Source organism: Oncorhynchus masou, chromosome 24 (assembly GCF_036934945.1).
Source record: "Oncorhynchus masou masou isolate Uvic2021 chromosome 24, UVic_Omas_1.1, whole genome shotgun sequence".
NCBI lineage: Eukaryota > Metazoa > Chordata > Actinopteri > Salmoniformes > Salmonidae > Oncorhynchus > Oncorhynchus masou.
In genome coordinates, this window is record NC_088235.1 from 104,078,299 (window position 1) to 104,104,505 (window position 26,207).

The window sequence follows — 26,207 nt, forward strand, 5'->3', positions numbered from 1 at the left end:
TCTCTCTCTCCATCCCCCTTTCTCTCCATCTGCCTCTCTCTCTCCATCCCCCTCTTTCTCTCCATCCGCCTCTCTCTCTCCATCCCCCCTTTCTCTCCATCCCACTCTTTCTCTCCATCCACCTCTCTCTCTCCACCCCAATTATCTCTCCATCCGCCTCTCTCTCTCCATCCCCCTTCCTCTCCATCTGCCTCTCTCTCTCTCTCCATCCCCTCTTCCTCTCCATCCGCCTCTCTCTCTCTCCATCCCCTCATCCTTTCCATCCGCCTCTCTCTCTCCATCCCCCTTTCTCTCCATCCGCCTCTCTCTCTCTCCATCCGCCTCACTCTCTCTCTCCATCCCCCTCTTCCTCTCCATCCGCATCTCTCTCTCTCCATCCCCATCTTTCTCTCCATCTGCCTCGCTCTCTCTCTCCATCCCCCTCTCTCTCTCTCTCTCCATCCGCCTCTCTCTCTCTCTCCATCCACCTCTTTCTCTCTCCATCCCCCTCTTTCTCTCCATCTGCCTCGCTCTCTCTCTCCATCCCCTTCTCTCGTTCTCTCCATCCGCCTCTCTCTCCATCCCCTCTTCCTCTCCATCTGCCTCTCTCTCTCCATCCCCCTTTCTCTCCATCCGCCTCTCTCTCTCTCCATCCCTTCTTCCTCTCCATCCGCCTCTCTCTCTCATCCCCTTCTTTCTCTACATCCGCCTCTCTCTCTCGCGCCATCCCCCTCATTCTCTCCATCCCCTTTCTCTCCATCCCCCTCTCTCTCTCCATCTCCTCTTCCTCTCTCTCTCCATCCCCCTTTCTCTCCATCCGCCTCTCTCTCTCTCTCCATCCCCTCTTCCTCTCCATCCGCCTCTCTCTCTCTCCATCCCCCCTTTCTCTCCCTCCGCCTCTCTCTCTCCCATCCCCCCTTTCTCTCCATTCGCATCTCTCTCTCTCTCATCCCCCTCTTTCTCTCCATCCACTTCTCTTTCGCCTTCCCCCTCTTTCTCTCCATCCGCCTCTCTCTCCACCCCCTCTTCTTCTCCATCCACCTCTCTCTCCATCCCCCTTTCTCTCTATCCGCCTCTCTCTCTCTCTCTCTCTCTCCATCCCCCTCTTCCTCTCCATCCGCCTCTCTCTCTCTCTCCATCCCCCTCTTCCTCTCCATCCGCCTCTCTCTCTCTCTCCATCCCTCTCTTCCTCTCCATCTGCCTCTCTCTCTCATCCCCCTCTTCCTCTCCATCTGCCCCTCTCTCTCTCTCCATCCCCCTCTTCCTCTCCATCTGCCTCTCTCTCCATCTGCCTCTCTCTCTCCATCTGCTTCTCTCTCTCTCCATCCCCCTCTTCCTCTCCCTCTCTCCATCTGCCTCTCTCTCTCTCTGTCCATCTGCCTCTCTCTCTCCATCCCCCTCTTCCTCTCCATCTCTCTCTCCATCCCTCTCCCTCTCTCCATCCGCCTCTCTCTCTCTCTCTCTCTCCATCCCCCTCTTCCTCTCCATCTGCCTCTCTCTCTCTCTCTCCATCCCCCTCTTCCTCTCCATACGCCTCTCTCTCTCTCTCATCCCTCTCTTCCTCTCCATCTGCCTCTCTCTCTCATCCCCCTCTTCCTCTCCATATGCCTCTCTCTCTCTCTCCATCCCCCTCTTCCTCTCCATCTCTCTCTCCATCCCTCTCCCTCTCTCCATCCGCCTCTCTCTCTCTCTCTCTCTCTCCATCCCCCTCTTCCTCTCCATCTGCCTCTCTCTCTCTCTCCATCCCCCTCTTCCTCTCCATACGCCTCTCTCTCTCTCTCCATCCCTCTCTTCCTCTCCATCTGCCTCTCTCTCTCATCCCCCTCTTCCTCTCCATATGCCTCTCTCTCTCTCTCCATCTGCCTCGCTTTCTCTCCATCTGCTTCTCTCTCTCCATCCCCCTCTTCCTCTCCATCTGCCTCTCTCTCCATCTGCCCCTCTCTCTCCATCCCCCTCTTCCTCTCCATCTGCCCCTCTCTGTCCATCTGCCTCTCTCTCTCTATCCCCCTCTTCCTCTCCATCTGCCTCTCTTTCTCTCCATCTGCCTCTCTCTCTCTCCATCTGCCTCTCTCTCTCTCCATCTGCTTCTCTCTCTCCATCCCCCTCTTCCTCTCCATCTCTCTTTCTCCATCCGCCTCTCTCTCTCCATCCCCCTCTTCCTCTCCATCCGCCTCTCTCTCTCTCTATCCCTCTCTTCCTCTCCCTCTCATCCCCCTCTTCCTCTCCATCTGCCTCTCTCTCTCCATCCCCCTCTTCCTCTCCATCCCCCTCTTCCTCTCCATCTTTCTCTCTCTCTCTCTCTCTCCATCTGCCTCTCTCTCCATCCCCCTCTTCCTCTCCATATGCCTCTCTCATCCCTGTCTTCCTCTCCATTTCTCTCTCTCTCTCTCTCTCTCTCCATCTGTCCCTCTCTCTCTCCATCTGCCTCTCTCTATCTCCATCTGCCTCTCTCTCTCCATCTGCCTCTCTCTCTCTCCATCTGCCTCTCTCTCCTCCATCTGCCTCTCTCTCACTCCATCTGCCTCTCTCATCTGCCTCTCTTCCTCTCCGTCTGCCTCTCTCTCTCCATCTGCCTCTCTCTCTCTCCATCTGCCTCTCTCTCTCTCCATCTGCCTCTCTCCTTCACTCCCTTCCTCCTTCCCAAATCCTTCTGTTTGTTTATAGGGCACAGATACTGTGTACAGACACCACTCTGGACATAACAGTGAGATCAAGGTGGGTCTTTCAAATCTGCAGGCTTAACCCCTGAGACGGCAAAATCTTCCAGGCTCTTAACCCTGATCAGTCCTTAACATTACCTACCCTGACACTCCTTAACATTACCTACCCTGACACACAACTCAACACTGGTCCTGGATCAGCTCAGCTCTGCTCACACTTGTCTATTCATTACATGACTTATAGTCATGTAATGAATAGACATCGTCCCTATAGGAAAGGTGCAATGAGCTGTAAGGTAGGGCTGATATCCATTGTGCAGGGTGTCAGCTCGATGACAGTGAAGTCTAAGCCTGGAGGGTTATGGGTTCTTTCAGATAAGCCATCTAGACCAGGAGTGCATTCACACGCCCACAATAGCAGATTAGGGAAGAGGTATTGCACTCATCTGCCGTACATGATCTCCAATCCACCCCTGTACAACACCTGTCAGTCTGTCACCCTACCCTGTCTAACTGTCTGCTCAGCCCTCATTCACACTCCATCTAATCAGTCAGCCCCGATATCAGTCCCTCACAGCCCATCTACCCAGAGTCAACCCAGCCCCAATACCTCTCTCCATCCCAGCCCAGCCCCACCCCCTCTCATCAGCCCAGCCCCACTCCCTCTCTCCATCCCAGCCCAGCCCCACTCCCTCTCTCCATCCCAGCCCAGCCCCACTCCCTCTCTCCATCCCAGCCCAGCCCCACTCCCTCTCTCCATCCCAGCCCAGCCCCACTCCCTCTCTCCATCCCAGCCCAGCCCCACTCCCTCTCTCCATCCCAGCCCAGCCCCATTCCCTCTCTCCATCCCAGCCCAGCCCCACCCCCTCTCTCCAGCCCAGCCCCACCCCCTCTCTCCAGCCCAGCCCCACCCCCTCTCTCCAGCCCAGCCCCACCCCCTCTCTCCAGCCCAGCCCCACCCCCTCTCTCCAGCCCAGCCCCACCCCCTCTCTCCAGCCCAGCCCCACCCCCTCTCTCCAGCCCAGCCCCATTCCCTCTCTCCAGCCCAGCCCCACCCCCTCTCTCCAGCCCAGCCCCACCCCCTCTCTCCAGCCCAGCCCCATTCCCTCTCTCCAGCCCAGCCCCACCCCCTCTCTCCAGCCCAGCCCCATTCCCTCTCTCCAGCCCAGCAGACAGCAATAAAACTAGATGGCCCCAGGGAGGAGAGTGGAGGTGGGTGCAGTCGTGTGGAGAATCCTGCCCTGTCTGTGGGCCTGTTAGGGGGCTGGGCTGTGATGTATAACCCTCTACCTCTCCATCCTCTATGGCCCTGCGGTACTGAAGACCATGGCCAGGTCTGGGTCCTGACTGGCTACTGCAGAATGAACACAGTGCAGGAGGCCATTCATCTAGAGTGTTATAATTGCTGCCCCACAGAGCATGGGACAGGCAGACAGGCAGGCAGGCAGGCAGGCAGGCAGGCAGGCAGGCAGGCAGGCAGGCAGGCAGGCAGACACACACTCTGGACATGATGGATTTCCCCACTGAAAGAATGTCCCCAGGTCCCCCTCTGTGTGCACCCCCTACCACTACCATATTACCACTGATCTACTGGGAGACCTACTGGGAGACCTACTGGGAGAACTACTGGGAGATCTACTGGGAGATCTACTGGGAGATCTACTGGGAGATCTACTGGGAGATCTACTGGGAGATCTACTGGGAGATCTTAGAGCAACCAGAGCTCTGTTATCTCATCCAATCCTCTGACTTCAATACCCATTATTTCTTCCTTTAGTTCTTATTGGTCATTTCCCTTCCTCTATCAATTCTGTATACCACTAATCTACCATGCCTGACTCATAGCGGCTCTCCCTATGGCTGTCCACCCCCACTCCCTCCTCAGCCTTCTCCCCCTCTTCCCTCTCCCTGTGGCTGTCCACCCCCACTCCCTCCTCAGCCTTCTCTCCCTCTTCCCTCTCCCTGTGGCTGTCCACCCCCACTCCCTCCTCAGCCCATCTCCCCCTCTTCCCTCTCCCTGTGGCTGTCCACCCCCACTCCCTCCTCAGCCTTCACCCCCTCTTCCCTCTCCCTGTGGTTGTCCACCCCCACTCCCTCCTCAGCCCATCTCCCCCTCTTTCCTCTCCCTGTGGCTGTCCACCCCCACTCCCTCCTCAGCCCATCTCCCCCTCTTTCCTCTCCCTGTGGCTGTCCACCCCCACTCCCTCCTCAGCCTTCTCTCCCTCTTCCCTCTCCCTGTGGCTGTCCACCCCCACTCCCTCCTCAGCCCATCTCCCCCTCTTCCCTCTCCCTGTGGCTGTCCACCCCCACTCCCTCCACAGCCTTCACCCCCTCTTCCCTCTCCCTGTGGCTGTCCACCCCCACTCCCTCCTCAGCCCATCTCCCCCTCTTTCCTCTCCCTGTGGCTGTCCACCCCCACTCCCTCCTCAGCCCATCTCCCCCTCTTCCCTCTCCCTGTGGCTGTCCACCCCCACTCCCTCCTCAGCCTTCTCTCCCTCTTCCCTCTCCCTGTGGCTGTCCACCCCCACTCCCTCCTCAGCCCATCTCCCCCTCTTCCCTCTCCCTGTGGCTGTCCACCCCCACTCCCTCCACAGCCTTCACCCCCTCTTCCCTCTCCCTGAGGCTGTCCACCCCCACTCCCTCCTCAGCCCATCTCTCCCTCTTCCCTCTCCCTGTGGCTGTCCACCCCCACTCCCTCCTCAGCCTTCTCTCCCTCTTCCCTCTCCCTGAGGCTGTCCACCCCCACTCCCTCCTCAGCCTTCTCCCCCTCTTCCCTCTCCCTGTGGCTGTCCACCCCCACTCCCTCCTCAGCCCATCTCTCCCTCTTCCCTCTCCCTGTGGCTGTCCACCCCCACTCCCTCCTCAGCCTTCTCTCCCTCTTCCCTCTCCCTGAGGCTGTCCACCCCCACTCCCTCCTCAGCCTTCTCTCCCTCTTCCCTCTCCCTGAGGCTGTCCACCCCCACTCCCTCCTCAGCCTTCTCTCCCTCTTCCCTCTCCCTGAGGCTGTCCACCCCCACTCCCTCCTCAGCCTTCTCTCCCTCTTCCCTCTCCCTGAGGCTGTCCACCCCCACTCCCTCCTCAGCCCATCTCTCCCTCTTCCCTCTCCCTGTGGCTGTCCACCCCCACTCCCTCCTCAGCCTTCTCTCCCTCTTCCCTCTCCCTGTGGCTGTCCACCCCCACTCCCTCCTCAGCCTTCTCCCTCTCTTCCCTCTCCCTGTGGCTGTCCACCCCCACTCCCTCCTCAGCCTTCTCTCCCTCTTCCCTCTCCCTGAGGCTGTCCACCCCCACTCCCTCCTCAGCCCATCTCTCCCTCTTCCCTCTCCCTGTGGCTGTACACCCCCACTCCCTCCTCAGCCTTCTCTCCCTCTTCCCTCTCCCTGTGACTGTCCACCCCCACTCCCTCCTCAGCCTTCTCTCCCTCTTCCCTCTCCCTGTGGCTGTCCACCCCCACTCCCTCCTCAGCCTTCTCTCCCTCTTCCCTCTCCCTGAGGCTGTCCACTCCCTCCTCAGCCCATCTCTCCCTCTTCTCTCTCCCTGTGGCTGTCCACCCCCACTCCCTCCTCAGCCTTCTCTCCCTCTTCCCTCTCCCTGTGGCTGTCCACCCCCACTCCCTCCTCAGCCTTCTCTCCCTCTTCCCTCTCCCTGTGGCTGTCCACCCCCACTCACTCCTTAGCCCATCTCCCCCTCTTCCCTCTCCCTGTGGCTGTCCACCCCCACTCCCTCCTCAGCCCATCTCTCCCGCTTCCCTCTCCCTGTGGCTGTCCACCCCCACTCCCTCCTCAGCCTTCTCCCCCTCTTCCCTCTCCCTGTGGCTGTCCACCCCCACTCCCTCCTCAGCCCATCTCCCCCTCTTCCCTCTCCCTGAGGCTGTCCACCCCCACTCCCTCCTCAGCCCATCTCCCCCTCTTCCCTCTCCCTGAGGCTGTCCACCCCCACTCCCTCCTCAGCCCATCTCTCCCGCTTCCCTCTCCCTGAGGCTGTCCACCCCCACTCCCTCCTCAGCCCATCTCCCCCTCTTCCCTCTCCCTGAGGCTGTCCACCCCCACTCCCTCCTCAGCCTTCTCCCCCTCTTCCCTCTCCCTGTGGCTGTCCACCCCCACTCCCTCCTCAGCCCATCTCCCCCTCTTCCCTCTCCCTGAGGCTGTCCACCCCCACTCCCTCCTCAGCCCATCTCCCCCTCTTCCCTCTCCCTGTGGCTGTCCACCCCCACTCCCTCCTCAGCCCATCTCCCCCTCTTTCCTCTCCCTGTGGCTGTCCACCCCCACTCCCTCCTCAGCCTTCTCCCCCTCTTCCCTCTCCCTGTGGCTGTCCACCCCCACTCCCTCCTCAGCCTTCTCTCCCTCTTCCCTCTCCCTGTGGCTGTCCACCCCCACTCCCTCCTCAGCCTTCTCTCCCTCTTCCCTCTCCCTGTGGCTGTCCACCCCCACTCCCTCCTCAGCCTTCTCCCCCTCTTCCCTCTCCCTGTGGCTGTCCACCCCCACTCCCTCCTCAGCACATCTCCCCCTCTTTCCTCTCCCTGTGGCTGTCCACCCCCACTCCCTCCTCAGCCTTCTCCCCCTCTTCCCTCTCCCTGTGGCTGTCCACCCCCACTCCCTCCTCAGCCTTCTCTCCCTCTTCCCTCTCCCTGTGGCTGTCCACCCCCACTCCCTCCTCAGCCCATCTCCCCCTCTTCCCTCTCCCTGTGGCTGTCCACCCCCACTCCCTCCTCAGCCCATCTCCCCCTCTTTCCTCTCCCTGTGGCTGTCCACCCCCACTCCCTCCTCAGCCTTCTCCCCCTCTTCCCTCTCCCTGTGGCTGTCCACCCCCACTCCCTCCTCAGCCTTCTCTCCCTCTTCCCTCTCCCTGAGGCTGTCCACCCCCACTCCCTCCTCAGCCCATCTCTCCCTCTTCCCTCTCCCTGTGGCTGTCCACCCCCACTCCCTCCTCAGCCTTCTCTCCCTCTTCCCTCTCCCTGAGGCTGTCCACCCCCACTCCCTCCTCAGCCTTCTCCCCCTCTTCCCTCTCCCCTGAGGCTGTCCACCCCCACTCCCTCCTCAGCCTTCTCTCCCTCTTCCCTCTCCCTGAGGCTGTCCACCCCCACTCCCTCCTCAGCCTTCTCTCCCTCTTCCCTCTCCCTGAGGCTGTCCACCCCCACTCCCTCCTCAGCCTTCTCCCCCTCTTCCCTCTCCCTGAGGCTGTCCACCCCCACTCCCTCCTCAGCCTTCTCTCCCTCTTCCCTCTCCCTGAGGCTGTCCACTCCCTCCTCAGCCCATCTCTCCCTCTTCTCTCTCCCTGTGGCTGTCCACCCCCACTCCCTCCTCAGCCTTCTCTCCCTCTTCCCTCTCCCTGTGGCTGTCCACCCCCACTCCCTCCTTAGCCCATCTCCCCCTCTTCCCTCTCCCTGTGGCTGTCCACCCCCACTCCCTCCTCAGCCCATCTCTCCCGCTTCCCTCTCCCTGTGGCTGTCCACCCCCACTCCCTCCTCAGCCTTCTCCCCCTCTTCCCTCTCCCTGTGGCTGTCCACCCCCACTCCCTCCTCAGCCCATCTCCCCCTCTTCCCTCTCCCTGAGGCTGTCCACCCCCACTCCCTCCTCAGCCCATCTCCCCCTCTTCCCTCTCCCTGAGGCTGTCCACCCCCACTCCCTCCTCAGCCCATCTCTCCCGCTTCCCTCTCCCTGAGGCTGTCCACCCCCACTCCCTCCTCAGCCCATCTCCCCCTCTTCCCTCTCCCTGAGGCTGTCCACCCCCACTCCCTCCTCAGCCTTCTCCCCCTCTTCCCTCTCCCTGTGGCTGTCCACCCCCACTCCCTCCTCAGCCCATCTCCCCCTCTTCCCTCTCCCTGAGGCTGTCCACCCCCACTCCCTCCTCAGCCCATCTCCCCCTCTTCCCTCTCCCTGTGGCTGTCCACCCCCACTCCCTCCTCAGCCCATCTCCCCCTCTTTCCTCTCCCTGTGGCTGTCCACCCCCACTCCCTCCTCAGCCTTCTCTCCCTCTTCCCTCTCCCTGTGGCTGTCCACCCCCACTCCCTCCTCAGCCTTCTCCCCCTCTTCCCTCTCCCTGTGGCTGTCCACCCCCACTCCCTCCTCAGCACATCTCCCCCTCTTTCCTCTCCCTGTGGCTGTCCACCCCCACTCCCTCCTCAGCCTTCTCCCCCTCTTCCCTCTCCCTGTGGCTGTCCACCCCCACTCCCTCCTCAGCCTTCTCTCCCTCTTCCCTCTCCCTGTGGCTGTCCACCCCCACTCCCTCCTCAGCCCATCTCCCCCTCTTCCCTCTCCCTGTGGCTGTCCACCCCCACTCCCTCCTCAGCCCATCTCCCCCTCTTTCCTCTCCCTGTGGCTGTCCACCCCCACTCCCTCCTCAGCCTTCTCCCCCTCTTCCCTCTCCCTGTGGCTGTCCACCCCCACTCCCTCCTCAGCCTTCTCTCCCTCTTCCCTCTCCCTGAGGCTGTCCACCCCCACTCCCTCCTCAGCCCATCTCTCCCTCTTCCCTCTCCCTGTGGCTGTCCACCCCCACTCCCTCCTCAGCCTTCTCTCCCTCTTCCCTCTCCCTGAGGCTGTCCACCCCCACTCCCTCCTCAGCCTTCTCCCCCTCTTCCCTCTCCCTGAGGCTGTCCACCCCACTCCCTCCTCAGCCTTCTCTCCCTCTTCCCTCTCCCTGAGGCTGTCCACCCCCACTCCCTCCTCAGCCTTCTCTCCCTCTTCCCTCTCCCTGAGGCTGTCCACCCCCACTCCCTCCTCAGCCTTCTCCCCCTCTTCCCTCTCCCTGAGGCTGTCCACCCCCACTCCCTCCTCAGCCTTCTCTCCCTCTTCCCTCTCCCTGAGGCTGTCCACCCCCACTCCCTCCTCAGCCCATCTCTCCCTCTTCCCTCTCCCTGTGGCTGTCCACCCCCACTCCCTCCTCAGCCTTCTCTCCCTCTTCCCTCTCCCTGAGGCTGTCCACCCCCACTCCCTCCTCAGCCTTCTCCCCCTCTTCCCTCTCCCTGAGGCTGTCCACCCCCACTCCCTCCTCAGCCCATCTCTCCCTCTTCCCTCTCCCTGTGGCTGTCCACCCCCACTCCCTCCTCAGCCTTCTCTCCCTCTTCCCTCTCCCTGAGGCTGTCCACCCCCACTCCCTCCTCAGCCTTCTCCCCCTCTTCCCTCTCCCTGAGGCTGTCCACCCCCACTCCCTCCTCAGCCTTCTCTCCCTCTTCCCTCTCCCTGAGGCTGTCCACCCCCACTCCCTCCTCAGCCCATCTCCCCCTCTTCCCTCTCCCTGTGGCTGTCCACCCCCACTCCCTCCTCAGCCCATCTCCCCCTCTTCCCTCTCCCTGAGGCTGTCCACCCCCACTCCCTCCTCAGCCTTCTCTCCCTCTTCCCTCTCCCTGTGGCTGTCCACCCCCACTCCCTCCTCAGCCTTCTCCCTCTCTTCCCTCTCCCTGTGGCTGTCCACCCCCACTCCCTCCTCAGCCTTCTCTCCCTCTTCCCTCTCCCTGAGGCTGTCCACCCCCACTCCCTCCTCAGCCCATCTCTCCCTCTTCCCTCTCCCTGTGGCTGTCCACCCCCACTCCCTCCTCAGCCTTCTCCCCCTCTTCCCTCTCCCTGTGGCTGTCCACCCCCACTCCCTCCTCAGCCCATCTCCCCCTCTTCCCTCTCCCTGAGGCTGTCCACCCCCACTCCCTCCTCAGCCCATCTCCCCCTCTTCCCTCTCCCTGTGGCTGTCCACCCCCACTCCCTCCTCAGCCCATCTCCCCCTCTTTCCTCTCCCTGTGGCTGTCCACCCCCACTCCCTCCTCAGCCTTCTCTCCCTCTTCCCTCTCCCTGTGGCTGTCCACCCCCACTCCCTCCTCAGCCTTCTCCCCCTCTTCCCTCTCCCTGTGGCTGTCCACCCCCACTCCCTCCTCAGCACATCTCCCCCTCTTTCCTCTCCCTGTGGCTGTCCACCCCCACTCCCTCCTCAGCCTTCTCCCCCTCTTCCCTCTCCCTGTGGCTGTCCACCCCCACTCCCTCCTCAGCCTTCTCTCCCTCTTCCCTCTCCCTGTGGCTGTCCACCCCCACTCCCTCCTCAGCCCATCTCCCCCTCTTCCCTCTCCCTGTGGCTGTCCACCCCCACTCCCTCCTCAGCCCATCTCCCCCTCTTTCCTCTCCCTGTGGCTGTCCACCCCCACTCCCTCCTCAGCCTTCTCCCCCTCTTCCCTCTCCCTGTGGCTGTCCACCCCCACTCCCTCCTCAGCCTTCTCTCCCTCTTCCCTCTCCCTGAGGCTGTCCACCCCCACTCCCTCCTCAGCCCATCTCTCCCTCTTCCCTCTCCCTGTGGCTGTCCACCCCCACTCCCTCCTCAGCCTTCTCTCCCTCTTCCCTCTCCCTGAGGCTGTCCACCCCCACTCCCTCCTCAGCCTTCTCCCCCTCTTCCCTCTCCCTGAGGCTGTCCACCCCCACTCCCTCCTCAGCCTTCTCTCCCTCTTCCCTCTCCCTGAGGCTGTCCACCCCCACTCCCTCCTCAGCCTTCTCTCCCTCTTCCCTCTCCCTGAGGCTGTCCACCCCCACTCCCTCCTCAGCCTTCTCCCCCTCTTCCCTCTCCCTGAGGCTGTCCACCCCCACTCCCTCCTCAGCCTTCTCTCCCTCTTCCCTCTCCCTGAGGCTGTCCACCCCCACTCCCTCCTCAGCCCATCTCTCCCTCTTCCCTCTCCCTGTGGCTGTCCACCCCCACTCCCTCCTCAGCCTTCTCTCCCTCTTCCCTCTCCCTGAGGCTGTCCACCCCCACTCCCTCCTCAGCCTTCTCCCCCTCTTCCCTCTCCCTGAGGCTGTCCACCCCCACTCCCTCCTCAGCCTTCTCTCCCTCTTCCCTCTCCCTGAGGCTGTCCACCCCCACTCCCTCCTCAGCCTTCTCTCCCTCTTCCCTCTCCCTGAGGCTGTCCACCCCCACTCCCTCCTCAGCCCATCTCTCCCTCTTCCCTCTCCCTGAGGCTGTCCACCCCCACTCCCTCCTCAGCCCTTCTCTCCCTCTTCCCTCTCCCTGAGGCTGTCCACCCCCACTCCCTCCTCAGCCTTCTCTCCCTCTTCCCTCTCCCTGTGGCTGTCCACCCCCACTCCCTCCTCAGCCTTCTCTCCCTCTTCCCTCTCCCTGTGGCTGTCCACCCCCACTCCCTCCTCAGCCTTCTCTCCCTCTTCCCTCTCCCTGAGGCTGTCCACCCCCACTCCCTCCTCAGCCCATCTCCCCCTCTTCCCTCTCCCTGTGGCTGTCCACCCCCACTCCCTCCTCAGCCCATCTCCCCTCTTCCCTCTCCCTGAGGCTGTCCACCCCCACTCCCTCCTCAGCCTTCTCCCCCTCTTCCCTCTCCCTGTGGCTGTCCACCCCCACTCCCTCCTCAGCCTTCTCTCCCTCTTCCCTCTCCCTGTGGCTGTCCACCCCCACTCCCTCCTCAGCCTTCTCTCCCTCTTCCCTCTCCCTGAGGCTGTCCACCCCCACTCCCTCCTCAGCCCATCTCCCCCTCTTCCCTCTCCCTGTGGCTGTCCACCCCCACTCCCTCCTCAGCCCATCTCCCCCTCTTCCCTCTCCCTGAGGCTGTCCACCCCCACTCCCTCCTCAGCCTTCTCTCCCTCTTCCCTCTCCCTGAGGCTGTCCACCCCCACTCCCTCCTCAGCCCATCTCTCCCTCTTCCCTCTCCCTGTGGCTGTCCACCCCCACTCCCTCCTCAGCCTTCTCTCCCTCTTCCCTCTCCCTGAGGCTGTCCACCCCCACTCCCTCCTCAGCCTTCTCCCCCTCTTCCCTCTCCCTGTGGCTGTCCACCCCCACTCCCTCCTCAGCCCATCTCCCCCTCTTCCCTCTCCCTGTGGCTGTCCACCCCCACTCCCTCCTCAGCCTTCTCTCCCTCTTCCCTCTCCCTGAGGCTGTCCACCCCCACTCCCTCCTCAGCCTTCTCTCCCTCTTCCCTCTCCCTGTGGCTGTCCACCCCCACTCCCTCCTCAGCCTTCTCCCCCTCTTCCCTCTCCCTGTGGCTGTCCACCCCCACTCCCTCCTCAGCCTTCTCTCCCTCTTCCCTCTCCCTGTGGCTGTCCACCCCCACTCCCTCCTCAGCCCATCTCTCCCGCTTCCCTCTCCCTGAGGCTGTCCACCCCCACTCCCTCCTCAGCCCATCTCCCCCTCTTCTCTCTCCCTGTGGCTGTCCACCCCCACTCCCTCCTCAGCCCATCTCTCCCTCTTCCCTCTCCCTGTGGCTGTCCACCCCCACTCCCTCCTCAGCCTTCTCTCCCTCTTCCCTCTCCCTGTGGCTGTCCACCCCCACTCCCTCCTTAGCCCATCTCCCCCTCTTCCCTCTCCCTGTGGCTGTCCACCCCCACTCCCTCCTCAGCCCATCTCTCCCGCTTCCCTCTCCCTGTGGCTGTCCACCCCCACTCCCTCCTCAGCCTTCTCCCCCTCTTCCCTCTCCCTGTGGCTGTCCACCCCCACTCCCTCCTCAGCCCATCTCCCCCTCTTCCCTCTCCCTGAGGCTGTCCACCCCCACTCCCTCCTCAGCCCATCTCCCCCTCTTCCCTCTCCCTGAGGCTGTCCACCCCCACTCCCTCCTCAGCCTTCTCCCCCTCTTCCCTCTCCCTGTGGCTGTCCACCCCCACTCCCTCCTCAGCCTTCTCCCCCTCTTCCCTCTCCCTGTGGCTGTCCACCCCCACTCCCTCCTCAGCCCATCTCCCCCTCTTCCCTCTCCCTGAGGCTGTCCACCCCCACTCCCTCCTCAGCCCATCTCTCCCTCTTCCCTCTCCCTGTGGCTGTCCACCCCCACTCCCTCCTCAGCCCATCTCCCCCTCTTCCCTCTCCCTGTGGCTGTCCACCCCCACTCCCTCCTCAGCCTTCTCCCCCTCTTCCCTCTCCCTGTGGCTGTCCACCCCCACTCCCTCCTCAGCCCATCTCTCCCTCTTCCCTCTCCCTGTGGCTGTCCACCCCCACTCCCTCCTCAGCCTTCTCCCTCTCTTCCCTCTCCCTGTGGCTGTCCACCCCCACTCCCTCCTCAGCCTTCTCTCCCTCTTCCCTCTCCCTGAGGCTGTCCACCCCCACTCCCTCCTCAGCCCATCTCTCCCTCTTCCCTCTCCCTGTGGCTGTCCACCCCCACTCCCTCCTCAGCCTTCTCTCCCTCTTCCCTCTCCCTGTGGCTGTCCACCCCCACTCCCTCCTCAGCCCATCTCCCCCTCTTCCCTCTCCCTGTGGCTGTCCACCCCCACTCCCTCCTCAGCCCATCTCTCCCTCTTCCCTCTCCCTGTGGCTGTCCACCCCCACTCCCTCCTCAGCCTTCTCTCCCTCTTCCCTCTCCCTGTGGCTGTCCACCCCCACTCCCTCCTCAGCCTTCTCCCCCTCTTCCCTCTCCCTGTGGCTGTCCACCCCCACTCTCTCCTCAGCCCATCTCTCCCGCTTCCCTCTCCCTGTGGCTGTCCACCCCCACTCCCTCCTCAGCCTTCTCCCCCTCTTCCCTCTCCCTGTGGCTGTCCACCCCCACTCCCTCCTCAGCCCATCTCCCCCTCTTCCCTCTCCCTGAGGCTGTCCACCCCCACTCCCTCCTCAGCCCATCTCCCCCTCTTCCCTCTCCCTGAGGCTGTCCACCCCCACTCCCTCCTCAGCCTTCTCCCCCTCTTCCCTCTCCCTGTGGCTGTCCACCCCCACTCCCTCCTCAGCCCATCTCCCCCTCTTCCCTCTCCCTGAGGCTGTCCACCCCCACTCCCTCCTCAGCCTTCTCCCCCTCTTCCCTCTCCCTGTGGCTGTCCACCCCCACTCCCTCCTCAGCCCATCTCCCCCTCTTCCCTCTCCCTGTGGCTGTCCACCCCCACTCCCTCCTCAGCCTTCTCCCCCTCTTCCCTCTCCCTGTGGCTGTCCACCCCCACTCCCTCCTCAGCCCATCTCCCCCTCTTCCCTCTCCCTGTGGCTGTCCACCCCCACTCCCTCCTCAGCCCATCTCTCCCTCTTCCCTCTCCCTGAGGCTGTCCACCCCCACTCCCTCCTCAGCCTTCTCTCCCTCTTCCCTCTCCCTGAGGCTGTCCACCCCCACTCCCTCCTCAGCCTTCTCCCCCTCTTCCCTCTCCCTGAGGCTGTCCACCCCCACTCCCTCCTCAGCCTTCTCCCCCTCTTCCCTCTCCCTGTGGCTGTCCACCCCCACTCCCTCCTCAGCCTTCTCCCCCTCTTCCCTCTCCCTGAGGCTGTCCACCCCCACTCCCTCCTCAGCCTTCTCTCCCTCTTCCCTCTCCCTGAGGCTGTCCACCCCCACTCCCTCCTCAGCCCATCTCTCCCTCTTCCCTCTCCCTGTGTTGTCCACCCCCACTCCCTCCTCAGCCTTCTCTCCCTCTTCCCTCTCCCTGAGGCTGTCCACCCCCACTCCCTCCTCAGCCTTCTCCCCCTCTTCCCTCTCCCTGAGGCTGTCCACCCCCACTCCCTCCTCAGCCTTCTCGCCCTCTTCCCTCTCCCTGAGGCTGTCCACCCCCACTCCCTCCTCAGCCCATCTCCCCCTCTTCCCTCTCCCTGAGGCTGTCCACCCCCACTCCCTCCTCAGCCTTCTCCCCCTCTTCCCTCTCCCTGTGGCTGTCCACCCCCACTCCCTCCTCAGCCCATCTCCCCCTCTTCCCTCTCCCTGAGGCTGTCCACCCCCACTCCCTCCTCAGCCTTCTCCCCTCTTCCCTCTCCCTGTGGCTGTCCACCCCCACTCCTCCTCAGCCCATCTCCCCCTCTTCCCTCTCCCTGAGGCTGTCCACCCCCACTCCCTCCTCAGCCTTCTCCCCCTCTTCCCTCTCCCTGAGGCTGTCCACCCCCACTCCCTCCTCAGCCTTCTCTCCCTCTTCCCTCTCCCTGAGGCTGTCCACCCCCACTCCCTCCTCAGCCCATCTCTCCCTCTTCCCTCTCCCTGTGGCTGTCCACCCCCACTCCCTCCTCAGCCTTCTCTCCCTCTTCCCTCTCCCTGAGGCTGTCCACCCCCACTCCCTCCTCAGCCTTCTCCCCCTCTTCCCTCTCCCTGAGGCTGTCCACCCCCACTCCCTCCTCAGCCTTCTCTCCCTCTTCCCTCTCCCTGAGGCTGTCCACCCCCACTCCCTCCTCAGCCTTCTCTCCCTCTTCCCTCTCCCTGAGGCTGTCCACCCCCACTCCCTCCTCAGCCCATCTCTCCCTCTTCCCTCTCCCTGTGGCTGTCCACCCCCACTCCCTCCTCAGCCTTCTCTCCCTCTTCCCTCTCCCTGAGGCTGTCCACCCCCACTCCCTCCTCAGCCTTCTCCCCCTCTTCCCTCTCCCTGAGGCTGTCCACCCCCACTCCCTCCTCAGCCTTCTCTCCCTCTTCCCTCTCCCTGAGGCTGTCCACCCCCACTCCCTCCTCAGCCTTCTCTCCCTCTTCCCTCTCCCTGAGGCTGTCCACCCCCACTCCCTCCTCAGCCCATCTCTCCCTCTTCCCTCTCCCTGTGGCTGTCCACCCCCACTCCCTCCTCAGCCTTCTCTCCCTCTTCCCTCTCCCTGAGGCTGTCCACCCCCACTCCCTCCTCAGCCCATCTCCCCCTCTTCCCTCTCCCTGTGGCTGTCCACCCCCACTCCCTCCTCAGCCCATCTCCCCCTCTTCCCTCTCCCTGAGGCTGTCCACCCCCACTCCCTCCTCAGCCTTCTCCCCCTCTTCCCTCTCCCTGTGGCTGTCCACCCCCACTCCCTCCTCAGCCTTCTCTCCCTCTTCCCTCTCCCTGTGGCTGTCCACCCCCACTCCCTCCTCAGCCTTCTCTCCCTCTTCCCTCTCCCTGAGGCTGTCCACCCCCACTCCCTCCTCAGCCCATCTCCCTCTCTTCCCTCTCCCTGTGGCTGTCCACCCCCACTCCCTCCTCAGCCCATCTCCCCCTCTTCCCTCTCCCTGAGGCTGTCCACCCCCACTCCCTCCTCAGCCTTCTCTCCCTCTTCCCTCTCACTGAGGCTGTCCACCCCCACTCCCTCCTCAGCCCATCTCTCCCTCTTCCCTCTCCCTGTGGCTGTCCACCCCCACTCCCTCCTCAGCCTTCTCTCCCTCTTCCCTCTCCCTGAGGCTGTCCACCCCCACTCCCTCCTCAGCCTTCTCCCCCTCTTCCCTCTCCCTGTGGCTGTCCACCCCCACTCCCTCCTCAGCCCATCTCCCCCTCTTCCCTCTCCCTGTGGCTGTCCACCCCCACTCCCTCCTCAGCCTTCTCTCCCTCTTCCCTCTCCCTGAGGCTGTCCACCCCCACTCCCTCCTCAGCCTTCTCTCCCTCTTCCCTCTCCCTGTGGCTGTCCACCCCCACTCCCTCCTCAGCCTTCTCCCCCTCTTCCCTCTCCCTGTGGCTGTCCACCCCCACTCCCTCCTCAGCATTCTCTCCCTCTTCCCTCTCCCTGTGGCTGTCCACCCCCACTCCCTCCTCAGCCCATCTCTCCCGCTTCCCTCTCCCTGAGGCTGTCCACCCCCACTCCCTCCTCAGCCCATCTCCCCCTCTTCTCTCTCCCTGTGGCTGTCCACCCCCACTCCCTCCTCAGCCCATCTCTCCCTCTTCCCTCTCCCTGTGGCTGTCCACCCCCACTCCCTCCTCAGCCTTCTCTCCCTCTTCCCTCTCCCTGTGGCTGTCCACCCCCACTCCCTCCTTAGCCCATCTCCCCCTCTTCCCTCTCCCTGTGGCTGTCCACCCCCACTCCCTCCTCAGCCCATCTCTCCCGCTTCCCTCTCCCTGTGGCTGTCCACCCCCACTCCCTCCTCAGCCTTCTCCCCCTCTTCCCTCTCCCTGTGGCTGTCCACCCCCACTCCCTCCTCAGCCCATCTCCCCCTCTTCCCTCTCCCTGTGGCTGTCCACCCCCACTCCCTCCTCAGCCTTCTCCCCCTCTTCCCTCTCCCTGTGGCTGTCCACCCCCACTCCCTCCTCAGCCCATCTCCCCCTCTTCCCTCTCCCTGTGGCTGTCCACCCCCACTCCCTCCTCAGCCTTCTCTCCCTCTTCCCTCTCCCTGAGGCTGTCCACCCCCACTCCCTCCTCAGCCTTCTCTCCCTCTTCCCTCTCCCTGTGGCTGTCCACCCCCACTCCCTCCTCAGCCTTCTCCCCCTCTTCCCTCTCCCTGTGGCTGTCCACCCCCACTCCCTCCTCAGCATTCTCTCCCTCTTCCCTCTCCCTGTGGCTGTCCACCCCCACTCCCTCCTCAGCCCATCTCTCCCGCTTCCCTCTCCCTGAGGCTGTCCACCCCCACTCCCTCCTCAGCCCATCTCCCCCTCTTCTCTCTCCCTGTGGCTGTCCACCCCCACTCCCTCCTCAGCCCATCTCTCCCTCTTCCCTCTCCCTGTGGCTGTCCACCCCCACTCCCTCCTCAGCCTTCTCTCCCTCTTCCCTCTCCCTGTGGCTGTCCACCCCCACTCCCTCCTTAGCCCATCTCCCCCTCTTCCCTCTCCCTGTGGCTGTCCACCCCCACTCCCTCCTCAGCCCATCTCTCCCGCTTCCCTCTCCCTGTGGCTGTCCACCCCCACTCCCTCCTCAGCCTTCTCCCCCTCTTCCCTCTCCCTGTGGCTGTCCACCCCCACTCCTCCTCAGCCCATCTCCCCCTCTTCCCTCTCCCTGAGGCTGTCCACCCCCACTCCTCCTCAGCCCATCTCCCCCTCTTCCCTCTCCCTGAGGCTGTCCACCCCCACTCCCTCCTCAGCCTTCTCCCCCTCTTCCCTCTCCCTGTGGCTGTCCACCCCCACTCCCTCCTCAGCCTTCTCCCCCTCTTCCCTCTCCCTGTGGCTGTCCACCCCCACTCCCTCCTCAGCCCATCTCCCCCTCTTCCCTCTCCCTGAGGCTGTCCACCCCCACTCCCTCCTCAGCCCATCTCTCCCTCTTCCCTCTCCCTGTGGCTGTCCACCCCCACTCCCTCCTCAGCCCATCTCCCCCTCTTCCCTCTCCCTGTGGCTGTCCACCCCCACTCCCTCCTCAGCCTTCTCCCCCTCTTCCCTCTCCCTGTGGCTGTCCACCCCCACTCCCTCCTCAGCCCATCTCTCCCTCTTCCCTCTCCCTGTGGCTGTCCACCCCCACTCCCTCCTCAGCCTTCTCCCTCTCTTCCCTCTCCCTGTGGCTGTCCACCCCCACTCCCTCCTCAGCCTTCTCTCCCTCTTCCCTCTCCCTGAGGCTGTCCACCCCCACTCCCTCCTCAGCCCATCTCTCCCTCTTCCCTCTCCCTGTGGCTGTCCACCCCCACTCCCTCCTCAGCCTTCTCTCCCTCTTCCCTCTCCCTGTGGCTGTCCACCCCCACTCCCTCCTCAGCCCATCTCCCCCTCTTCCCTCTCCCTGTGGCTGTCCACCCCCACTCCCTCCTCAGCCCATCTCTCCCTCTTCCCTCTCCCTGTGGCTGTCCACCCCCACTCCCTCCTCAGCCTTCTCTCCCTCTTCCCTCTCCCTGTGGCTGTCCACCCCCACTCCCTCCTCAGCCTTCTCCCCCTCTTCCCTCTCTCTGTGGCTGTCCACCCCCACTCCCTCCTCAGCCCATCTCTCCCGCTTCCCTCTCCCTGTGGCTGTCCACCCCCACTCCCTCCTCAGCCTTCTCCCCCTCTTCCCTCTCCCTGTGGCTGTCCACCCCCACTCCCTCCTCAGCCCATCTCCCCCTCTTCCCTCTCCCTGAGGCTGTCCACCCCCACTCCCTCCTCAGCCCATCTCCCCCTCTTCCCTCTCCCTGAGGCTGTCCACCCCCACTCCCTCCTCAGCCTTCTCCCCCTCTTCCCTCTCCCTGTGGCTGTCCACCCCCACTCCCTCCTCAGCCCATCTCCCCCTCTTCCCTCTCCCTGAGGCTGTCCACCCCCACTCCCTCCTCAGCCTTCTCCCCCTCTTCCCTCTCCCTGTGGCTGTCCACCCCCACTCCCTCCTCAGCCCATCTCCCCTCTTCCCTCTCCCTGTGGCTGTCCACCCCACTCCCTCCTCAGCCTTCTCCCCTCTTCCCTCTCCCTGTGGCTGTCCACCCCCACTCCCTCCTCAGCCCATCTCCCCCTCTTCCCTCTCCCTGAGGCTGTCCACCCCCACTCCCTCCTCAGCCTTCTCTCCCTCTTCCCTCTCCCTGAGGCTGTCCACCCCCACTCCCTCCTCAGCCTTCTCCCCCTCTTCCCTCTCCCTGAGGCTGTCCACCCCCACTCCCTCCTCAGCCTTCTCCCCCTCTTCCCTCTCCCTGTGGCTGTCCACCCCCACTCCCTCCTCAGCCTTCTCCCCCTCTTCCCTCTCCCTGAGGCTGTCCACCCCCACTCCCTCCTCAGCCTTCTCTCCCTCTTCCCTCTCCCTGAGGCTGTCCACCCCCACTCCCTCCTCAGCCCATCTCTCCCTCTTCCCTCTCCCTGTGGCTGTCCACCCCCACTCCCTCCTCAGCCTTCTCTCCCTCTTCCCTCTCCCTGAGGCTGTCCACCCCCACTCCCTCCTCAGCCTTCTCCCCCTCTTCCCTCTCCCTGAGGCTGTCCACCCCCACTCCCTCCTCAGCCTTCTCTCCCTCTTCCCTCTCCCTGAGGCTGTCCACCCCCACTCCCTCCTCAGCCCATCTCCCCCTCTTCCCTCTCCCTGAGGCTGTCCACCCCCACTCCCTCCTCAGCCTTCTCTCCCTCTTCCCTCTCCCTGAGGCTGTCCACCCCCACTCCCTCCTCAGCCCATCTCCCCCTCTTCCCTCTCCCTGAGGCTGTCCACCCCCACTCCCTCCTCAGCCTTCTCTCCCTCTTCCCTCTCCCTGAGGCTGTCCACCCCCACTCCCTCCTCAGCCCATCTCTCCCTCTTCCCTCTCCCTGTGGCTGTCCACCCCCACTCCCTCCTCAGCCTTCTCTCCCTCTTCCCTCTCCCTGTGGCTGTCCACCCCCACTCCCTCCTCAGCCCATCTCCCCCTCTTCCCTCTCCCTGTGGCTGTCCACCCCCACTCCCTCCTCAGCCCATCTCTCCCGCTTCCCTCTCCCCGTGGCTGTCCACCCCCACTCCCTCCTCAGCCTTCTCCCCCTCTTCCCTCTCCCTGTGGCTGTCCACCCCCACTCCCTCCTCAGCCTTCTCCCCCTCTTCCCTCTCCCTGTGGCTGTCCACCCCCACTCCCTCCTCAGCCCATCTCTCCCGCTTCCCTCTCCCTGTGGCTGTCCACCCCCACTCCCTCCTCAGCCTTCTCCCCCTCTTCCCTCTCCCTGTGGCTGTCCACCCCCACTCCCTCCTCAGCCTTCTCCCCCTCTTCCCTCTCCCTGAGGCTGTCCACCCCCACTCCCTCCTCAGCCCATCTCCCCCTCTTCCCTCTCCCTGAGGCTGTCCACCCCCACTCCCTCCTCAGCCTTCTCCCCCTCTTCCCTCTCCCTGTGGCTGTCCACCCCCACTCCCTCCTCAGCCCATCTCCCCTCTTCCCTCTCCCTGAGGCTGTCCACCCCCACTCCCTCCTCAGCCTTCTCCCCCTCTTCCCTCTCCCTGTGGCTGTCCACCCCCACTCCCTCCTCAGCCCATCTCCCCCTCTTCCCTCTCCCTGTGGCTGTCCACCCCCACTCCCTCCTCAGCCTTCTCCCCTCTTCCCTCTCCCTGTGGCTGTCCACCCCCACTCCCTCCTCAGCCCATCTCCCCCTCTTCCCTCTCCCTGAGGCTGTCCACCCCCACTCCCTCCTCAGCCTTCTCTCCCTCTTCCCTCTCCCTGTGGCTGTCCACCCCCACTCCCTCCTCAGCCCATCTCCCCCTCTTCCCTCTCCCTGAGGCTGTCCACCCCCACTCCCTCCTCAGCCCATCTCTCCCTCTTCCCTCTCCCTGTGGCTGTCCACCCCCACTCCCTCCTCAGCCCATCTCTCCCTCTTCCCTCTCCCTGTGGCTGTCCACCCCCACTCCCTCCTCAGCCCATCTCTCCCTCTTCCCTCTCCCTGAGGCTGTCCACCCCCACTCCCTCCTCAGCCTTCTCTCCCTCTTCCCTCTCCCTGTGGCTGTCCACCCCCACTCCCTCCTCAGCCCATCTCTCCCTCTTCCCTCTCCCTGTGGCTGTCCACTCCCTCCTCAGCCCATCTCCCCCTCTTCCCTCTCCCTGTGGCTGTCCACTCCCTCCTCAGCCTTCTCTCCCTCTTCCCTCTCCCTGAGGCTGTCCACCCCCACTCCCTCCTCAGCCTTCTCTCCCTCTTCCCTCTCCCTGTGGCTGTCCACCCCCACTCCCTCCTCAGCCCATCTCTCCCTCTTCCCTCTCCCTGTGGCTGTCCACTCCCTCCTCAGCCTTCTCTCCCTCTTCCCTCTCCCTGAGGCTGTCCACCCCCACTCCCTCCTCAGCCCATCTCTCCCTCTTCCCTCTCCCTGAGGCTGTCCACCCCCACTCCCTCCTCAGCCCATCTCTCCCTCTACTTGCTCCTGCTCCTCCACCCTCCTCTCCCCCTCTCTCAATTCAATTCAATAGGTTTTATTGGCATGGGAAACATGTGATAACATTGCCAAAACATGTGAAGTTGATAATATACAAAGTGAAACTATCCATCCCATCTTGCTCCTCCCCCCTCTGTCCTTCCTTCTCCATCCCATCCTGCTCCTCCCCCCTCTCCATCCTGCTCCATCCCATCCTGCTCCTCCCCCCTCTCCTTCCTTCTCCATCCCATCCTGCTCCTCCCCCCTCTCCTTCCTTCTCCATCCCATCCTGCTCCTCCCCCCTCTCCATCCTTCTCCATCCCATCCTGCTCCTCCCCCTCTCCATCCTTCTCCATCCCATCCTGCTCCTCCCCCTCTCCATCCTTCTCCATCCCATCCTGCTCCTCCCCCTCTCCTTCCTTCTCCATCCCATCCTGCTCCCCTCCCCTCTCTCCTTCCTTCTCCTTCCCAGCCTGCTCCCCTCTTTCCTTCACTCTCCATCCCACCCTGCTCCCCTCCCGTCTCTCCTTCCCATCCTGCTCCCCTCCCCTCTCTCCATCCCATCCTGCTCCCCTCCCCCCTTCACTCTCCATCCCATCCTGCTCCCCTCCCCTCTCTCCATCCCATCCTGCTCCCCCCCTCTCCCCGCCCCTCTCTCCATCCCATCCCATCCCATCCTGCTCCCCTCCCCTCTCTCCTTCACTCTCCACCCCATCCTGTTCCCCCCCTCTCCATCCCACCCTGCTCCCCTCTCTCCATCCCATCCTGCTCCCCCTCTCTCCTTCCCTCTCCATCCCATCCTGCTCCCCCTCTCTCCTTCCCTCTTCATCCTATCCTGCTCCCATCCCCTCTCTCCTTCCATCTTCATCCCATCCTGCTCCCCTCCCCTCTCTACTTCCTTCTCCATCCCATCCTGCTCCCCTCCCCTCTCTCCTTCCCTCTTCATCCCTTCCTGCTCCCCTCCCCTCTCCCTGCCCCTCTCTCCATCCCATCCCATCCCACTCCCCTCCCCTCTCTCCTTCCCTCTCCATCCCATCCTGCTCCCCTCCCCTCTTTCCTTCCCTCTTCATCCCTTCCTGCTCCCCTCCCCTCTCCCCGCCCCTCTCTCCATCCCATCCCACTCCCCTCCCCTCTCCCTTCCCTCTCCATCCCATCCTGCTCCCCTCCCCTCTTTCCTTCCCTCTTCATCCCTTCCTGCTCCCCTCCCCTCTCCCCTCCCCTCTCTCCTTCACTCTCCATCCCATCTTTCTCCCCTCCCCTCTCTCTTGTTCCTCTCCCCGCCCCTCTCTCCATCCCATCCTGCTCCCCTCCCCTCTCTCCTTCACTCTCCATCCCATCTTGCTCCCCTCCCCTCTCTCTTGCTCCTCCCCCCTCCCCTCTCTCCATCCCTTCCTGCTCCCCCCACATCCTCCCTCCCCCGTGTCTCCTCTGTGTCTCTTCACCCCTCCTCCCATGTCTTTCCCCTCCTTACCTCGAAGACGGTGAGAGCGAAGGGGTGCCCCAGGTGGTCCTGGGAAAAGAGCAGCACTTTGCGGTTGTCACCGTTCAGGTCGATGCTGGAGAGCAGGTGCAGCTTGGAGTCCACCCAGTACAGACGCCTGTTGGATAAGTCTGAGACAGGGAGAGGGGGAGAGAGAGGGAGGGAGAGGTCAGAGGGAGAAAGAGAAAGGGGGTGAGAGAGGGGGAGAGGGATGGGAGAGAGGGGAGGGAGAGAATAAGTAAGGGAGAGAGAGAGAGTGAAAGGGATGGAAGGGAGAGAGCGAGGGAGGTCAGGTTAATGTATGGTACAACAGAAGTGAACAAGAAAAGGTATAGACAGAGAGGTTGATAATTCTGGTTCAGTAGAAGATCAATCCTCTTTGTCAGACAAGCCCTTCAGTTAGACTCAATACAATAGTGATCAGAAGGTTGCTGGTTCAATCTCCAGATGGGGAAAACTACAAAACCTTTTATTTAACCTTTATTTAACTGGGTACTTGAGCCTGGCACTTAACCTAACCTGACCTCAAGCTAATATCAGGTATGTCAATGGACTATGTGTAGGTGTGCAGTTGATAGGTTGTCTAGATCAGTTGCTATGGAAGTGAATAAGCCGGTCGGCAAAGTAAATACTGCTGTAGTAACACAGCTGTAGGGACTTGTATTCATTCACAACCTCACCTCTCTCCACTCAGCCACTCATACTATCAACCATTCTACTCTACTGTGCTGTCTGTCTGCTGTCAAATCCATGAAAAGGGGAAAATAATCCCCTCTTTTTTGAAATAGAGAAACCATATTAGCCAGCCAGTGTTATTTTCACTCTCACTCTTGCTCCTCTAACTCTCAACATCATTTGTTTTCATACAGATGTAACCCCAGCTAGCGACACCTCACTTCCACATCCATCTCTCTGTCCTTGCTCTGTTGTTCTCTCTCTCTCTCGCCCTGCTCTGTCACTCTCTCTATCTCTCTATCTCCCTGCTCTGTCACTCTCTCTATCTCTCTGCTCTATCACCCTCTCTATCTCCCTGCTCTGTCACTCTCTATCTCTCTGCTCTGTTAGTCTCTCTATCTCTCTGCTCTGTTACTCTCTCTATCTCTCTGCTCTATCACCCTCTCTATCTCCCTGCTCTGTCACCCTCTCTATCTCTCTGTTCTGTCACTCTGCTCTGTTACTCTCTATCTCCCTGCTCTGCCACTCAATTCAATTCAATTCAAGGGGCTTTATTGGCATGGGAAACATATGTTAACATTGCCAAAGCAAGTAAGGTATATAATCTCTATCTCCTTGCTCTGTCACTCTGTGTCTCTCAATTCAATTCAATGTTGGCATGGGAAACGTGTTAACATTGCCAAAGCAAGTTCTCTGTCTCTCTCTCTGCTCTGTCGTTCTCTGTCTCTCTCTGCTCTGTCGTTCTCTGTCTCTCTCTGCTCTGTCGTTCTCTGTCTCTCTCTGCTCTGTCGTTCTCTGTCTCTCTGCTCTGTCGTTCTCTGTCTCTCTCTGCTCTGTCGTTCTCTGTCTGTCTGCTCTGTCGTTCTCTGTCTGTCTGCTCTGTCGTTCTCTGTCTCTCTCTGCTCTGTCGTTCTGTCTCTCTCTGCTCTGTCGTTCTCTGTCTCTCTCTCTGCTCTGTCGTTCTCTGTCTCTCTGCTCTGTCGTTCTCTGTCTCTCTGCTCTGTCGTTCTCTGTCTCTCTCTGCTCTGTCGTTCTCTGTCTCTCTGCTCTGTCGTTCTCTGTCTCTCTCTGCTCTGTCGTTCTGTCTCTCTCTGCTCTGTCATTCTGTCTCTCTCTGCTCTGTTGTTCTCTGTCTCTCTCTCTGCTCTGTCGTTCTGTCTCTCTGCTCTGTCGTTCTCTGTCTCTCTCTGCTCTGTCGTTCTCTGTCTCTCTGCTCTGTCGTTATCTGTCTCTCTCTCTGCTCTGTCGTTCTCTGTCTCTCTCACTCTCTGCTCTGTCGTTATCTGTCTCTCTCTCTGCTCTGTTGTTCTCTGTCTCTCTCTCTCTCTGCTCTGTCGTTATCTGTCTCTCTCTCTGCTCTGTAGTTCTGTGTCTCATCATCAGCCATGGACACAGAAAGGAGAGAAATTGGCACAGGTTAAGAGGGGTGGAAGGGTGGAGGAATGGAGGGGAGGATGATTGGGGTATTGATGACATAGCTTGGGCAAAGCTCTGCCGAAAGAGCAAACTACAGTTTGATTGATGACAGAGCCACACTGACTGACTGACTCACAACTATGTGACAGACATTTTTTTTTTTAAATTTTACCCCGTTTTCTCCTCAATTTCGTGGTATCCAATTGTTTAAGTAGCTACTATCTTGTCTCATCGCTACAACTCAAAGGTTGAAAGACGAAGGTTGAAAGTCATGCATCCTCCGATACACAACCCAACCAACCAAGCCGCACTGCTTCTTAACACAGTGCGCCTCCAACCCGGAAGCCAGCCGCACCAATGTGTCGGAGGAAACACCGTGCACCTGGCTACCTTGGTAAGCACGCACTGCGTAGGATATCCCTACCGGGCAAACCCTCCCTAACCCGGACGACGCTAGGCCAATTGTGCGTCGCCCCACGGACCTCCTGGTCGCGGCCGGTTACGACAGAGCCTGGGCGCGAACCCAAACTCTCTGGTGGCACAGCTGGCGCTGCAGTACAGCACCCTTAACAACTACACCACCCGGGAGGCCCGTAACAGACATTTCTGTCTACTTTTCCCTTCAGTCTCTCTCTGTCTACCTTTCCCTTCAGTCTCTCTCTCTGTCTACCTTTCCCTTCAGTCTCTCTCTGTCTACCTTTCCCTTCAGTCTCTCTCTCTGTCTACCTTTCCCTTCAGTCTCTCTCTGTCTACCTTTCCCTTCAGTCTCTCTC

The 26,207-nt window shown here is 62.1% G+C and overlaps 1 protein-coding gene across 2 annotated transcripts in view; it reads right to left on the bottom strand.

Moving 5' to 3' along the window:
• The window catches only part of LOC135513176 (low-density lipoprotein receptor-related protein 8-like), a 350,237-nt gene that overhangs the window by 29,998 nt on the left and 294,032 nt on the right, over positions 1–26,207 (bottom strand). For both annotated transcript variants that reach the window (XM_064935966.1, XM_064935965.1), the window contains exon 13: positions 23,335–23,474. In XM_064935966.1, the coding sequence (XP_064792038.1) occupies positions 23,335–23,474 (140 nt within the window). The remainder of the gene's footprint in view (positions 1–23,334; positions 23,475–26,207) is intronic.